This window comes from Macaca fascicularis, chromosome 3 (assembly GCF_037993035.2).
Source record: "Macaca fascicularis isolate 582-1 chromosome 3, T2T-MFA8v1.1".
Lineage (NCBI taxonomy): Eukaryota > Metazoa > Chordata > Mammalia > Primates > Cercopithecidae > Macaca > Macaca fascicularis.
Window position 1 is genome coordinate 180,811,616 of NC_088377.1, and position 15,531 is coordinate 180,827,146.

At 40.7% G+C, this 15,531-nt stretch overlaps 1 protein-coding gene across 3 annotated transcripts in view; it reads left to right on the plus strand.

Annotated features, from left to right (window-relative positions):
- The first annotated feature begins 971 nt into the window (after positions 1 to 971).
- The window catches only part of IFT56 (intraflagellar transport 56), a 63,925-nt gene continuing 49,365 nt past the window's right edge, over positions 972 to 15,531 (plus strand). For 2 of the 3 annotated variants that reach the window (XM_045388281.3, XM_065542633.2), the window contains exons 1-5: positions 972 to 1,069; positions 1,869 to 2,006; positions 5,395 to 5,487; positions 7,802 to 7,916; positions 10,662 to 10,711. In XM_045388281.3, coding sequence (XP_045244216.1) covers positions 1,067 to 1,069; positions 1,869 to 2,006; positions 5,395 to 5,487; positions 7,802 to 7,916; positions 10,662 to 10,711 — 399 coding nt within the window. In that variant the 5' untranslated portion in view covers positions 972 to 1,066. The remainder of the gene's footprint in view (positions 1,070 to 1,868; positions 2,007 to 5,394; positions 5,488 to 7,801; positions 7,917 to 10,661; positions 10,712 to 15,531) is intronic. The other variant, XM_015447260.4, reaches the window with a different exon arrangement.

Genomic DNA, 15,531 nt, shown 5'->3' on the forward strand with positions numbered 1-15,531 from the left:
ATGTTATATATTAACCAGATTTTTTATTCTTTATTCAGACTAAATGACGTTGGAGATAGAGACCCTTGTGATTGTTACCTCTTTACAATAGAATATTAAACATCCCCCTTAGAGTATAATCAATAGTAGTGAATTGAATCTTCTGTGTACGTTAGCCTCATCTTGAAAATGCTGTAATTATGTACAGCACCCCTGTTTTTGGCGATATAAACGACCCTCACCGTTCCCTACATCAGGGAGCACGGATCACCATTCTTTGCTGTCTGTGGTTCCCGGGATAGCCGCCCTCACACTTTGCACTTGAATAAACTCTTTCAATTGGATCCCTGAGCTTTTTAGGCTGACATTAGTTAACTAACAAGATGTTAGTTCTTCAGTCTGTTAATTCTGAGGGGTTGACCAGAGGTCCTGTAAGGTCTCTTCCAACTCTAACATTTCACGATTTCGTGAATTTAAAGATTATGGTTGCCCCTGCATTAACTGGGTTCCGGAGTAAGATAGATAAATTAAGTCATCCAATCGACAAATATTTATTACAGTTCTCTATTGCGTGTAGATGTATCTGTGGAAATAGGAAACTGTATTTTGATGCACTCCTGCCTCCAAATCACAGAACTACAACTCCTTCAGCAGAAATTTTCTAAGCTTCCCGCACCAGCCAGAGACCAAGATTCTGCGGTGCACGCAGCCAAGGGTTGCTATGGAGTCCAACGCGGCCCAAAACGGAAGTGGTCCCTGAAAATTTCCTTCCCAGAAAACTTGCATTTGAAAAACAATGCCATTCCAATTCGCCTTTTCCTAAAGTAAACTCATAAATAGAGACACAACTTTCGCTCTCAGCACAGAGAACGACGCTCTCCTCCCAAGAGGAACCGCTGCTCTTCCGCGGCAGAAGCTGCACGGAACCAAGAAGCCGCGGGCGCTGGTTCTCCAACGAGCTTTTCTCCCCCGACGTACCAGCCTCGCGGCGGGGTTGCCGTGGAGACAGAGCGTCCTGTGTGGATGCGGCGAAACGCTGAGGCCCGGCCTTTGCTGTCTGGAGGGGACTCACAAGACCGACGTCAAGATGGTTAGTGGCTCTGAATAGTGAGGGATTACTTTGAGTAGGTCCTGAGGCTGGCGATTCGAGGTTCCCAGCACACTTCTGTGTAAAGTCTAGGTGTGTCCGCAGAGGGTAATCCCCAGCTCTCCCTGTGTTCCCACGGGGGACAGGGATGCAACTGTAGATACCTCGATGCTTTCTTCCCTCCTGCTTCTCCATTTACCCACATCTAAACCACTCGTGGGATGGGAAGCAGAGGAAGGGAAAGCTGAGATGACAGAAGCTGTGCGAAAGCATCTCTAGCCAGTGAAGATAAAGTTGGGAGTAGCTGTCTGGTCCTTCCTAAGTATTGGGTGATGGCTCTTCCACTAGAATACCTGTTACAAAGCAAGTGTGAATAGGCTTCCCTGGGGTTCGTTGTTAAGGATTTGACTTATAACTTTTTTTTTTTTTTTTTTTTTGAGACGGAGTCTCGCTCTGTTGCCCAGGCTGGAGTGCAGTGGCGTGATCTCAGCTCACAGCAAACTCCGCCTTCAGGTTCAAGCGTTCTTCTGCCTCAGCCTCCCGAGCAGCTGGGACTACAGGCACCTGCCACCATGCCCGGCTAATTTTTGCATTTTTAGTAGAGATGTGGTGTCACCATGTTGACCAGGCTGGTCTCGAACTCCTGACCTCATGATCCGCCCGCCTTGGCCTCCCAAAGTACTGGGATTACAGGCGTGAGCCACTGTGCCCAGCCTTGACTTTTAAACTATAGAGCTGCCACTCTCAGTTTAAATCTGATAATCAGAATTGGACCATACAGCTGTCTTTGTTTCTTTTACAGATGCTTTCAAGGGCCAAACCTGCTGTAGGCAGAGGCGTACAGCCCACTGACAAAAAAAAGAAGAAAGGTAGGAAGATTCCAAAACTAGAGGAGCTACTTTCAAAAAGAGATTTCACTGGAGCTATTACCCTATTGGAGGTAATGCCCAAAGAACGTTGCTTCTTAGCATGTGAATACCAGACTGTAGATGAATGATTAGGTGAGAATGCTGGTTGCTCTGCTGTTGTAATAGGTGCGTGCATTCTGGGGCTTCCTGTACAAATCCCCTGTAAATCTAGTCAGGCACAGATTCCGGATTCTAAGTTAACTATAAACCTGATAAAAAATGAACTAAAAAACTAAATTTGGCTGGGCGCAATGGCTCACACCTGTAATCCCAGCACTTCGGGAGGCCAGCAGGCGGATCATGGGGTCAAGAGATCAAGACCATCGTGGCCAACATGATGAAACCCCGTCTCTTAAAAATACAAAAATTAACTGGGCATGGTGGCACGCACCTGTCGTCCCAGCTTCTCGGGGGGCTGAGGCTGGAGAATTGCTGGAACCTGGAAGGTGGAGGTTGCAGTGAGCCAAGATCATTGCACTGCACTCCAGCCTGAGTACAAAGCAAGACTGTATCTCAAAAAACAAACAAACAAACAAAAACCTAATTTCTTGAGGGCCACTTTTGAGTATGTCTAGTTTACTAATGGTGATTACAATCTAAAAATGTGAAGGGACATTTAATACAATGTCATTTCACACATTGCTTATCCCAACCCTTGACCAATGTATGATTTTTTTCCTATTATGTGTTCTGAAATTTTGATCAAATTTAAATAATTCTAACATGCTTATGGTTGAAAATATTATAGCCCCAGGAAATATTTCAAATCTCCATGGCAGTAGTTCTCACCTTTTAATATATATTGGAATTACCTAGGGTACTTAATAAGATATTGATTCCTGGGCTCCTGCTGTAGGTCTGCAGTGGTGCTCAGGAATCTGCATTTTCAGGTGAGTAGTCTAAGTGCCTGATGGAGATGGTCCCAGGAGACTGCGCTTTGAAAAACTGCTTTGTGGGAAGCACATGTTACAGGAGGGTGAAGCGTTGCACCAAAGAATGAAGAGTTCTGACAGCATGGTCTGGTTGTTTTGTGCCACAGTCATTTCTCTTTTTTTTTTTTCTTTTTTTTTTTTTTTTTTTGAGACGGAGTCTCGCTCTGTGCCCAGGCTAAAGTGCAGTGGCCGGATTTCAGCTCACTGCAAGCTCCGCCTCCCGGGTTCACGCCATTCTCCTGCCTCAGCCTCCCGAGTAGCTGGGACTACAGGCGCCCGCCACCACGCCCAGCTCATTTTTTGCGTTTTTAGTAGAGATGGGTTTCACCGTGTTAGCCAGGATGGTCTCGATCTCCTGACCTCGTGATCTGCCCATCTCGGCCTCCCAAAGTGCTGGGATTACAGGCTTGAGCCACCGCGCCCGGCCTAGTCATTTCTCTTAAAATGCTACTCCATCCATATTACTCTGAATCTACTGTTAATAATTGTTATAATTAGGTTTACATGTATTTCTCCATCTTCCATGTATAGTTCACTTTCTTGTTTTTTCTCTTTTTTCTTTTTTTGAGATGGACTTTCACTCTTGTCACCCAGACTAGAGTGCAATGGTGCAATCTCAGCTCACTGCAGCCTGCACCTCCCTGGTTCAAGCAATTCTCCTGCCTCAGCCTCCTGAGTAGCTGGGATTACAGACGCCTGCCACCACACCCAGCTAATCTTTTGTATTTTTAGTAGAGATAGTGTTTCACCATGTTGGCCAGGCTTGTCTCAAACTCCTGTGCTCAGGTGATCCACCTGCCTCAGCCTCCCAAAGTGCTGGGATTACAGGCGTGAGCCACTGCGCCTGGCCTAGTTCACCTTCTTACTAAGTGCTCTGGTATTGAACATGTTGTTTAGCTTTTTAGGCATCAGCCTTCTCATCTTTGCAGTGAGGGAGTTGGCATGGAGGAACCTTCTAGTTCTGTGAATCAGTGGACTGAGTGCTATATATCTATTTCCATCAGTCTGTTTCTCTCTTTTTTCTCTAAGACAGTGACCATATTTTCCTTATTGTATAACACCAGGTTGCCTTTATTTTATTTTATTTTTGAGACAGGGTCTCATTCTGTCGCCCAGGCTGGAATGCAGTGGCATGATGGTGGCTCACTGGAGCCTCAACCTCCCAGGGCTCACACGAGTCTTCCACCTCAGCCTCCCAAGTAGCTGAGACTACAGGCATGTGCCACGATGCCTGGCTAATTTTCATTTGATTGGCTATTTGTGTGTGTGTGTAGAGATGGGGGTCTCACCATGTTGCCTAGGCTGGTCTTGAACTCCTGGGCTCAAGGGATGCTCCTGCTTCTGGCCTCCCAAAATGCTGGGACTACAGGGCCAGACTGCCTTTAAGTTGGCAGGGAGGCTCTGCTCTTTGCTTACATTCTTAGGTAGTTAGTTGGAGTACCATGCTGCATGGGAATGGAAACTGCTATGGTTTGGGGTGAGGAAGTCTCATGCGCTTTCCTAGAGCTCCAGGGAATTCAGGGAGACCTCACATGAGAATATCTCCAGAATTAAGGCACTATACTCAAATTCATAGCATTTGGTATGAGGAGGATTTCTAATGTTGTAGAGTTAGCTACAGGAGTAAATTCTTAGTCCAGACAAGAAAGTATCAAAGGAGTGTCTTCATCTTGTAATGACTGAGGCTCCTTAAGTTCTATAGTGATGCTCTGTAAATATGTGTTGGCTCACTATTTGATTTATCACCCTGTAGAGTGAAAAAAAAATCTTATCTTACCGTGGAAATTCAGAATTCTCTGTCAAGATCTCAGTCCTTTCCTCCAAAATAAGGCTTTTCTTTTGTTGGCTGAGGAATTCATAAATATTTGTTCACAATGGACATAAGTGAGGCCAAGTCTTCTGAACATCCTTCCTTAACTCTTGTAGACCTGGTAAGCTAGCCTGCTCAAGGGTAATAGAAAGATTTAATGGCTAGTCCTCAGTGAAAGGTTACAACCTATTAGTAAATATATGTGTGTGCTAATGCAATAGGACTGAAGCGGGAGGTTAAATGCAGTAGAGCACAGAGGGTGACAACATGAGCTTTGGAGTCAGGCATTTCTTTAAGTCCCTGACAGCACACATACTGGCCATGTGGCCTTGAGTTCATGGTTCAGCCTCTCTAACCTTCAGTTATTTGGCTCTAAATATTTTACATAATTCTCTTCCTTATATATCACCCAGAATTGTTAGACAACTCAAATGCTTTCTGGAGTATAATATCAGTTAATACAGAAAGCCAAATGTGAAATATTTGAAAATATAAATTTCTGTGACAATTAGAAGATACTTGTCCTGTAGGCATAGGTTTAATTAAACCTCATATTGTCATGCTTCTAATACTTAAGATTGCCTGTTGTTCGTTAGTAACCCAACATAGCATTTTTTTTTAAACAGAGAGTTTACTATTCAAATTTTCATGCTTTTTAAATACATTTTTAACCTGAAGTTCAAACGTCATGTTGGAGAAGAAGAAGAGGATACTAATTTGTGGATTGGATATTGTGCCTTTCACCTGGGTGACTACAAGAGAGCTCTGGAGGTTAGTGTAAAAAAATATTTTTCCAAACAGAACTGTGTTTAAAATGGTATTAAACTTTATATTATAATAATACATGTTCATGGTAAAATTCAAACAATGCAGAAGGAAACAAAAAGAAGTTATCTATTTGCATTCCTCAATTATACTTGTTAATGAAGGCAACTACTGACTGTTTAAAAATTTATGGCTTCAGTAATCATCTATATGTTAATATGTTCTATTACAGTAGTTTCCCCTTGTCTATGGTTTTGCTTCCCGAGGTCAATCTGAGTTACCCGAGGTCAACCTCAGTCTAAAAATAGATGAGGACAGTATAATAAGATATTTTCAGAGAGAGAGAGAGAGAGCAAAAGAGACCACATCCTCATAACTTTTATTACCATATATTGTTATAGTTCTATTATCCATTATTGGTGTTAATCTCTTATTGTGCCTAACTTATAAATTAAACTTTATCATAGGTGTGTATGTATAGGAAAAAAACATAGTATATATAGGATTCAGTACTATCCAAGATTTCAGGCATCTACTAGGGATCTTTAAACATATCCCCTGTGGGTAAAGGAGGGCTACTGTATATGTACATGTATCTTGTGTACTTTGTACTTTTACATGCATACTAATGAGATTGTACAACATATTGGTATTAGCATTTATTAAGTAAATCTTCAGAACAGGAAAATTAAGCCATTATGATAAAAACTTTCATGAGTCTTCTCTCAAGAGAATTTCGCTTTTCCTTTGCTTGGTTATTTTTAGACATAGGAACGATTATATTTATATTTCTACAAGTAGAATTGTTTTGGGGAAATTGTTTTTCTTGGTCATTGTAAATCCTACCCATCTACCTACCCATCTATAATAGTTAATCAGTGGGATTATGGATTTACTTTCTTTTTTTTTTTTTTTTTTTGAGACGGAGTCTTGCTCTGTCGCCCAGGCTGGAGTGCAGTGGCACGATCTCGGCTCACTGCAAGCTCTGCCTCCTGGGTTCAAGCGATTCCCCTGCTTCATATCACCACCGCCACCACCCCCACCCGGGGAAGCTGGGACTACAGGTGTGCGCCACCACGCCCGGCTAATTTTTTTGTGAGTTTTAGTAGAGATGGGGTTTCACTATGTTGGCCAGGATGGTCTCGATCTCCTAACCTCATGATCTGCCTGCCTCGGTCTCCCAAAGTGCTGGGATTACAGGCGTGAGCCACCGCTCCCAGCCACATTTCCTGCATATTCTCATTCTCAAGATGTAATCTAAGCAAATTTGAAGAACCCCCGTAACTAAAATGAAAATATTCGAGGACAGGTAATGAGGAGGCGAAATGAAGAACAAAGGAACAAAGTTGGTGAAGGGAAAGGGAAGATGTGAAAAGGACAGAATAGAGGCTGGCAGTATTTGTAAAAGGCATAGGAGGATAGAAAGAACAACCCACATGTAGTAAGAAAATGAAATAAAGGCACCTGGGAAAGACTGATAAAAAGTGAGAGTATATGGAAAATGTCGTTGACAAAGTGAGTCTCAGAGAGTATTCTTGGCAGGAAAAACAAAACATTTTTTTTTTTTTTTTTTGAGACGGAGTCTCGCTCTGTCGCCCAGGCTGGAGTGCAGTGGCCGGATCTCAGCTCACTGCAAGCTCCGCCTCCCGGGTTCCCGCCATTCTCCTGCCTCAGCCTCCCGAGTAGCCGGGACTACCGGCGCCCGCCACCTCGCCCGGCTAGTTTTTTTTTTTGTATTTTTTAGTAGAGACGGGGTTTCACCGTGTTAGCCAGGATGGTCTCGATCTCCTGACCTCGTGATCCGCCCGTCTTGGCCTCCCAAAGTGCTGGGATTACAGGCTTGAGCCACCGCGCCCGGCCTGAAAAACAAAACATTTTAAAAATATGAAGCCTCCCTCGATGCCAAAAAAGCCAGAAAGCAATTAGAATGAAATGAAACTTGTCGTGTATTAAAGCCATGAGATTTTAAGTTAACTGAACATGTGAATTTCTTAAAGGGTATCTTGTATGTCTTTTTTAGTTGGCAGAAATAAAATGTTTCAGTTGCTTTTTGTTTCTATTGTTTGTTCGTCCCTATCAGTATTAATTGGGGGACAAAACCCACAAGTATAAGATTATATGGACAACAGCCCTGCAGATGTAGGATTGAGCTGTAGCTTCAGCATTTAACCTTTTCAGGTATAGAATAATTGCAGAACATGTAGGATTCCCTAAATGTGAAGTTACTTAATCTCAGTATGAAATCCTATTCCATTATGGAAGAATGGCCCATCAATTGCTTTGCTGCCAAAACGAGATCACTGCTTACTATGTATTTCAGGAATACGAAAATGCTACAAAAGAGGAAAATTGTAATTCTGAAGTCTGGGTGAACCTAGCTTGCACCTACTTCTTTCTTGGGATGTATAAACAAGCTGAAGCAGCTGGATTTAAAGGTAAAGGGGCTCTTATATCTGATATTCTTCATTCATAGTGAAGAGTCATTTTGAAGATTTTAAAACTTAATGTATTCCTTTTTCTCTTGAGAAAAAAAAATTGATATTAGAAAGCTAAAAAAATAGCTTTAGTCCTCAAAGAATATTGGATTTGAGTAATGATGTTTAAAGAGAGTTAGTGCTACACCCCACCAGGCTACAGCCAAAAAGCAGAAGGACAAAAGAAGAAAAAGGGCCAGGTGTCTTTCTTAGGCCCTATCACAGGAGGATGGGCATGCTGTTAGTGGTAGTTAGGTATAGTTTTGTTCAGGCTCTTATGGCTGTGAACTTTATGGCTGCTTTTCCTGTTTCTTTCTTTCTTTTTTTTTTTTTTTTTTTGAGATGGAGTCTGGCTCTGTCACCCAGGCTGGAATGCAGTGGCCGGATCTCAGCTCACTGCAAGCTCAGCCTCCCGGGTTTACTCCATTCTCCTGCCTCAGCCTCCCGAGTAGCTGGAACTACAGGCGCCCGCCATCTCGCCCGGCTAGTTTTTTTGTATTTTTTAGTAGAGACGGGGTTTCACCATGTTAGCCAGGATGGTCTCGATCTCCTGACCTTGTGATCCACCTGTCTCGGTCTCCCAAAGTGCTGGGATTACAGGCTTGAGCCACCGCGCACGGCCCTGCTTTTCCTGTTTCTAAGTGAGAAACCCAGAAATTTCAGTTTGAAGAATCCAGAAATCATCCCTTCTGCTTTCTTACATACGATATTCATCTCAGGACAATTGTACTCAAATTTGAAAATAAGAATAAAAGGGAAGCATGGTAGAAAAAGTTAAAGATGGCTGGGCGCAGTGGCTTACGCCTGTAATCCCAGCACTTTGGGAGGCCAAGGCGGGCAGATCACCTGAGGTCGGGAGTTCGAGACCAGCCTGACCAACATGGAGAAACCCCATCTCTACTAAAAATACAAAATTAACCAGGTGTGGTGACACATGCCTGTAATCCCAGCTACTCGGGAGGCTGAGGCAGGAGAATCACTTGAACCTAGGAGGCAGAGGTTGCAGTGAGCCAAGATCGAGCCATTGCACTCCAGCCTGGGCAACAAGAGTGAAACTCCATCTCAAAAAAAAAAAAAAAGTTAATTAAAGGATGAACCAAATTAAGTTCAAGGAAATGCAGAGAAAGTGGGCACTGTAATGTCTGATAGGGAAGAATGTATTCGAGGTAGAATTAATTTATACATACAAAGAATTTTAGCCCAAATTCATGGCAGACATGGAACTTGAAGACTTTTTTTTTTTTAATACTTTAAGTTCTAGGGTACATGTGCAGAACGTGCAGGTTTGTTACATATGTATACATGTGCCATGTTGGTGTGCTGCACCCATTAACTCGTCATTTACATTAGGTATATCTCCTAATGCTATCCTTCGCCCTCCCTTTTTTTTTTTTAAAGACATGGTCTCACTATGTTGCCCAAGCTGGAGTACAGTGGCTATTCATAGGTGTGCACATAGCATGCTATAGCTTCAAACTCCTGGGTTCAAGCCATCCTCCAGCCCCAGCCTCCTGAGTAGCTGAGACTGCAGACAATGCCCGCCACCACGCCCAGCAAAGCCTTTCTTGATTTGTACTCAAATTATTTCATATGTACCAATGTAGTTTTTCCTAATTTAGTTATTAGGTCCTTTATGTTACTTACTTAATCTCATATTTCTAGGCTTTATCTGTGCTAAGAACAGTGTTAGACACATATAAGGTGATCATGGTAGCTATCTCTATTTCCATATAATTTTTTCTTTTTTTCTTTCTTATACATTGAAGCATGACTTTTTCTGTAAAAGAGATAGAATCGGGTATCCAGAATCAGAAAGTTTTCCAAGAGTGCAAAGGAGATTTGGAACTTAAAAGCCGTTAACATTTTTGCTTGACTGCCTGTTTCAGTATGGCACATAATTATGCTAGAAAATCTGTAGAATAGAGACTGGGCTAGTATTTAGGAAAATATGGCAGTATAATTGTGGAAAAGGAGATATCAGAAGGAAATAACAAAGAATACTGGGACTAAGAGGTGAATGAGAGTGGATTCATGCACACATTGAGATGACCATGGGGGTCTATTACCACTGTTTGGTTTGGTATATGAACACAGAGGTGGGCTGTTACTATAACCATGCATGTGGAGTGTTGTGTTGTGGATCACTGTAATAGGATCAGGTAGAACAACCAGAGGAGAAGAGCGGAATCTTAGCACATTTCTCTTCTAGTTCTTGATGCTGTTTCTGCTACTGCAGGTGGAGACCAGACTCAAACAATATGTATTCTTTTTTTTTTTTTTTTTTGAGATGGAGTCTCACTCTGTTGCCCAGGCTGGAGTGCAGTGGCGTGATCTCGGCTCACTGCAAGCTCCGCCTCCTGGGTTCACGCCATTCTTCTGCCTCAGCCTCCCGAGCAGCTGGGACTACAGGCGCCCCGCACCACGCCTAGCTAGTTTTTTGTATTTTTTAGTAGAGATGGGGTTTCACCGTGTTAGCCAGGATGGTCTCGATTTCCTGGCCTCATGATCCGACCGCCTCTGCCTCCCACAGTTCTGGGATTACAGGCGTGAGCCACCGCGCCCGGCCAACAGTATGTATTCCAGCAGAGATATATTAGGATCAGATAAATAAGGATTTGGGAAGATTCATCCGAGTCTCATTTCATTCCTACAAGGGACTGCTAGACTATTGAATTCTTTAATAAGCAGCTTGGATTTTTTTTTCAGCTTCAAAAAGCCGACTCCAAAACCGCCTCCTCTTCCACTTGGCTCACAAGGTATTTATGTTCTCATTTCATATTTTTTTTGTTTTAAAAATATTTTTATTTTTCTTCCTTCTTGTTACTAACACTCGTGAGAGATAATTAATTAGAAATTCTTGTTAATAGTTTTCTAGAACAAGTGGAATATAACTGTTAATTGTATAGGATATTCTCCTCTATCAATGTTTTTTACCCTCTGAATTTATTCAGAGATGTTAGGTTTTATTTCTCCTTAAGCAACAGTCATATAAGAAGTTTAGACTGGGCATGGTCGCTCACGCCTGTAATCCCAGCACTTTGGGAGGCTGAAGTGGGTGGATCACCTGAAGTCAGGAGTTCGAGACCAGCTTGGCCAACATGGTGAAACTGTGAGTCTACTAAAAATACAAAAAAAATTAGTCGGGCTTGGTGGTGCACTCCTTTAATACCAGCTACTGAGGAGTCTGAGGCAGGAGAATCAGCTGAACCCAGGAGGCAGGGGTTGCAGTGAGCCTAGATCGTGTCACTGCACTCCAGCCTGGGCAACAGAGTGAGACTCTGTCTCAGAATAAAAAAGAAGTTTAATTTGTGTCAACTATCCTATTATCTCTTAGGAAACAGACTCAGAGTCACCTTGTCCTGACTCCTAGAAATAAATATACACTTTTCAGAATTGCTGTATGGTAATGATTTTGATAATGATAAAATAATTTTTTAAATAATATTTTTTCAAATTTTAAATTTTAAATAATTGTTTAATTTATTTAAAAAATTGTTTTATAGCATTCCACCAAATGCATCATATGTGCCTTTATTTATTCACTGTTTCCTAGTTATTTGACTTTTAGATTATTTATAATTTTAAAAATTTATAAAAATGTCATTCTGAACATCCCAGAAATGGACATACCTATTGGGTATGAGCAACTTTAAAACTTTTAATTGATATTGCTAAGTTTTTTTTTTTTTTTTTTGAGACGGAGTCTCGCTCTGTAGCCCAGGCTGGAGTGCAGTGGCCGGATCTCAGCTCACTGCAAGCTCCGCCTCCCGGGTTCACGCCATTCTCCGGCCTCAGCCTCCCGAGTAGCTGGGACTACAGGCGCTGCCACCTCGCCCGGCTATTTTTTGTATTTCTTAGTAGAGACGGGGTTTCACCGTGTTAGCCAGGATGGTCTCGATCTCCTGACCTCGTGATCTGCCCATCTCGGCCTCCCAAAGTCCTGGGATTACAGGCTTGAGCCACCGCGCCCGGCCTTTATTGCTAAGTTGTTTTACAGAAAGTTTAATCATCCACAGGCATTATATGAAAATAATTATTTTTGGTACATTTAGAAATTCCACATCACAATTGTCACTTTGTCTCTTTCTCTTTTTAGTTTTGCTTTACATGTTTTTCAGACTGTCATTAAGTGCACACAAACTTAGAATTGCTAGTAGACTGTCTAGCAATAGTGTCTTCCTAGTAGGCTGAAACATATATTATCATGAAATAGCTCTCATCTCTAAAAGATTTCTCTTTGTCATATTTGTAAGCTATACTAGCTCTTTTGGTAGCATTTGCCTATTATATCTCTCATCTATTCTTTTACTTTCTACCTTTCCATGTCCTTAAATTTAAGGTGACTCTTATAAACAGCATATAAATGAGTTTTGTGGGTTTTAAAATCCAGTTAAAATCTTTATTTAAAAAAAACCTCAGTATATAATCCATTTACTTAATGTATTTACAAATACGGTTAGCTTCGTAACTACCATTCTGTTATTAGTTCTCTGTTTGCCCAGCTGGTCCACGTGGTCTGTGTTCCTTTTTCTCTCCTTTCTTGTCTTTTTTTGGATTGATTTTTAAAACTATGTATTTCTCCTCAATTGGCTTGCCAGTTATATACGTTCTTTTTTTTTTTTTTTTTTTTTTTTTTGAGACAGAGTCTCGCTCTGTCACATTCTTAACATTATTTTAGCAGTTACCATGTGTCTTTTGCATACTAAAAAGTTTGATATTAATTAGTACTTTTACCAATTTCTAGAAAATTAAAGGACCTTAGATCATTTAAACTCATTTACTCTCCATCTTATGTACAAATTTGAAATATATTTTAAGTGTCTATATGTTTCTAATCCCATAAGACTGTTTTATTACTGTTTTATGCAGTAAATATTCATTTATACTTAGCCATATTTATCCTTTCCATTGCTCTTCATTTCTTCTTGCATGTTTGTGCTCCTATCTAAAATCATTTTCTATTTGAGGAATTTCCTTTAATATTTCCTTTAGTGGTGATGAATTCTCTCAGTTTTTGTCTAAACACATTTTTATTTGACTGTCTTTTTTAAAGCATTTTTTTCTCAGTGTAGAGTTCTAGGTAGGTAATTATTTTTGCTTGGCATTTTGAAGATGTTGCTTTATTGCTTCCTAGGACCTTGTCTCTACTGAGACGTTAGCCATCAGTCTTATTGCTGCTCCTGTGAAGATGTTTTTTTCTGATCATGTTTAAGATGTATACGTTGGTTTTTGTTACTGGCACTTTTCCTATAATATTCCCAGATATGGTTTTCTTTGTATTACACTACATCAGGTTCATAGCGCTTGCTCGAGGTTTTTTCTTTTTTTAATTAAAAAAAATCCTTGGTCATTATTACTTCAAATTTTGCTTCTACTCTATACTCTTCTTTCCTTTTAGGCTCCCAGTAACATGTAGGTATGTAGACCTTTAATTTGTATCACATGTAAACACTTTGTCACATTTTCTACATATTTCCTGCAGAAATTTATTTTACTAATCATCATTCTTCAGCTGTCTAATCAGCTATTCTATTTATCTATTTCATTCTTAATTTCAGTTATTGTCTTATTTTTAGAAATCACATTTTATTACTTTTTAAATTTCTAATTTCCAGTTAAAATTTCCTAATTTTTAATTTAATTTCTTAAACATATTAATAACAGTTATTTTTAAAATCCATGTCTAGTAATTCCTATAGTGTATCTCTGGACAGCTGTTTCTTGGTTTTCAGTCAAATGTTCTTATCTCCTGGTTTGCTTGGCAATATTGTGTTTAATGCTGGCTATTGTATATTAAAATATATAGAGATAATTTGAGTATCTGGATGATTTTGTCTTCTTCCAGAAAGGATTTAGAATTTACTTTTACTTCTGGCAAGCACATAGAAAAGGGGCAAATCAACTGATACCTGTCAGAGATTACAACGATTTAAAGCTGGTCTATTTCTATTTTACCTCTGTTTCTAGGGTAGCTTTCCAGGGGTCCCAACTGATAACCTGGTGGGCTCCAATCTCTATTTTTTTTTTGTCCATTAAGCCTATAAGACTTCTTGAAGCTCTGCTTAGTTTTCAGCAACTCAGTCACCAATTGAGAATTGGTAGGTACCATTAGAGAAAAATGGTACTAAATATCAGAATCACTCTGCACTTTTGTTCTGCTTGGGATCTTGGTATCTGAAGTCTTCACTCACTTGGTAGCTCTATGAACCCTTCACACAGATTTTTTTTGTTGTTGTTGTTGTTTTGTTTTTTTTTTGTTTTTTTTTGTTTTTTGAGATGGAGTCTGGCTCTGTCGCCCAGGCTGGAGTGCAGTGGCTGGATCTCAGCTCACTGCAAGCTCCGCCTCCCGGGTTCACGCCATTCTCCTGCCTCAGCCTCCCGAGTACCTGGGACTACAGGCGCCCACCACCTCGCCCGGCTAGTTTTTTTATATTTTTTAGTAGAGACGGGGTTTCACCGTGTTAACCAGGATGGTCTCGATCTCCTGACCTCATGATCCGCCCGTCTCGGCCTCCCAAAGTGCTGGGATTACAGGCTTGAGCCACCGCGCCCGGCCTGTTGTTGTTTTTTTGAGACAAGATTTCACTCCCAGTCACCCAGGCTGGAGTGCAATGGCGCCATCTCAGCTTACTATAACCTCTGCCTCCCAGGCTCGAGCAATCCTTGTGCCTCAGCCTCCCAAGTAATTGAGATTACAAGTGTGCACCACCATGCCCAGCGAATTTTTGTAGAGACAGGGTTTCACCATGTTGCCCAGGCTGGTCTCACATACCTGAGCTCAAGTGATCTGCTCGCCTCAGCCTCTCCGAGTGCTGGGATTACAGGCGTGAGCCACTGCCCCGGCCCCTCTTACATAGATTTTTCAGTAGTTTTTAAGATTTTCTAGATGTTCTTGGTGGGAGCACTGCCTACTACAAGCTTCTCTAATATTATTTAGTAGTGAAAGTCTTTGATTGAATTTAAAGAAATATATTTTACTGTGTTTTTCTTCTGATTACAAAAATAATACATGTTTATCATAGTACTTTTAGGAAATAACAAAATACACACAAAAATCAAGATTTCCTGTAAGACTGCCACTTAAAGCTAACACTGTAATATTTTACTCTCTTTTCTTCCAGTCTATAAAAAATTTGTATTTTTATGTGTGTGTATATATATGTATATTTATATTGCCAAATTTGGATCATAGTATATATTGTTTTATAACCAGGCTTTTCACTTAAAAGTGTATCATAAACAGTTTTCCATGTAACTAGATAGTCTACAGAAGACAATTCTTTACAAAATTTTTAAGCTAATAAGTCATTCTCTGTATCAGGCAGTGAGCAATCTACATATTAAGGGTCACTGTCAAAAATATATCTGTTCTGCCCCATATATAAGCAAAAGGCAACTAATATTTGCAGCAGCCATCTAACAAAATAAGCATTACAAGGTTAGAATTCTGACAATCTCAAACAACAACAATGTATGGTAACTGAAGAAAGGATGAAAAAATGTTGAGCAGGAAATTAAAAATTAAATTCACTAAGTTACATGATGAGAAGTACATTTTGATTCCCTATTGTCTACC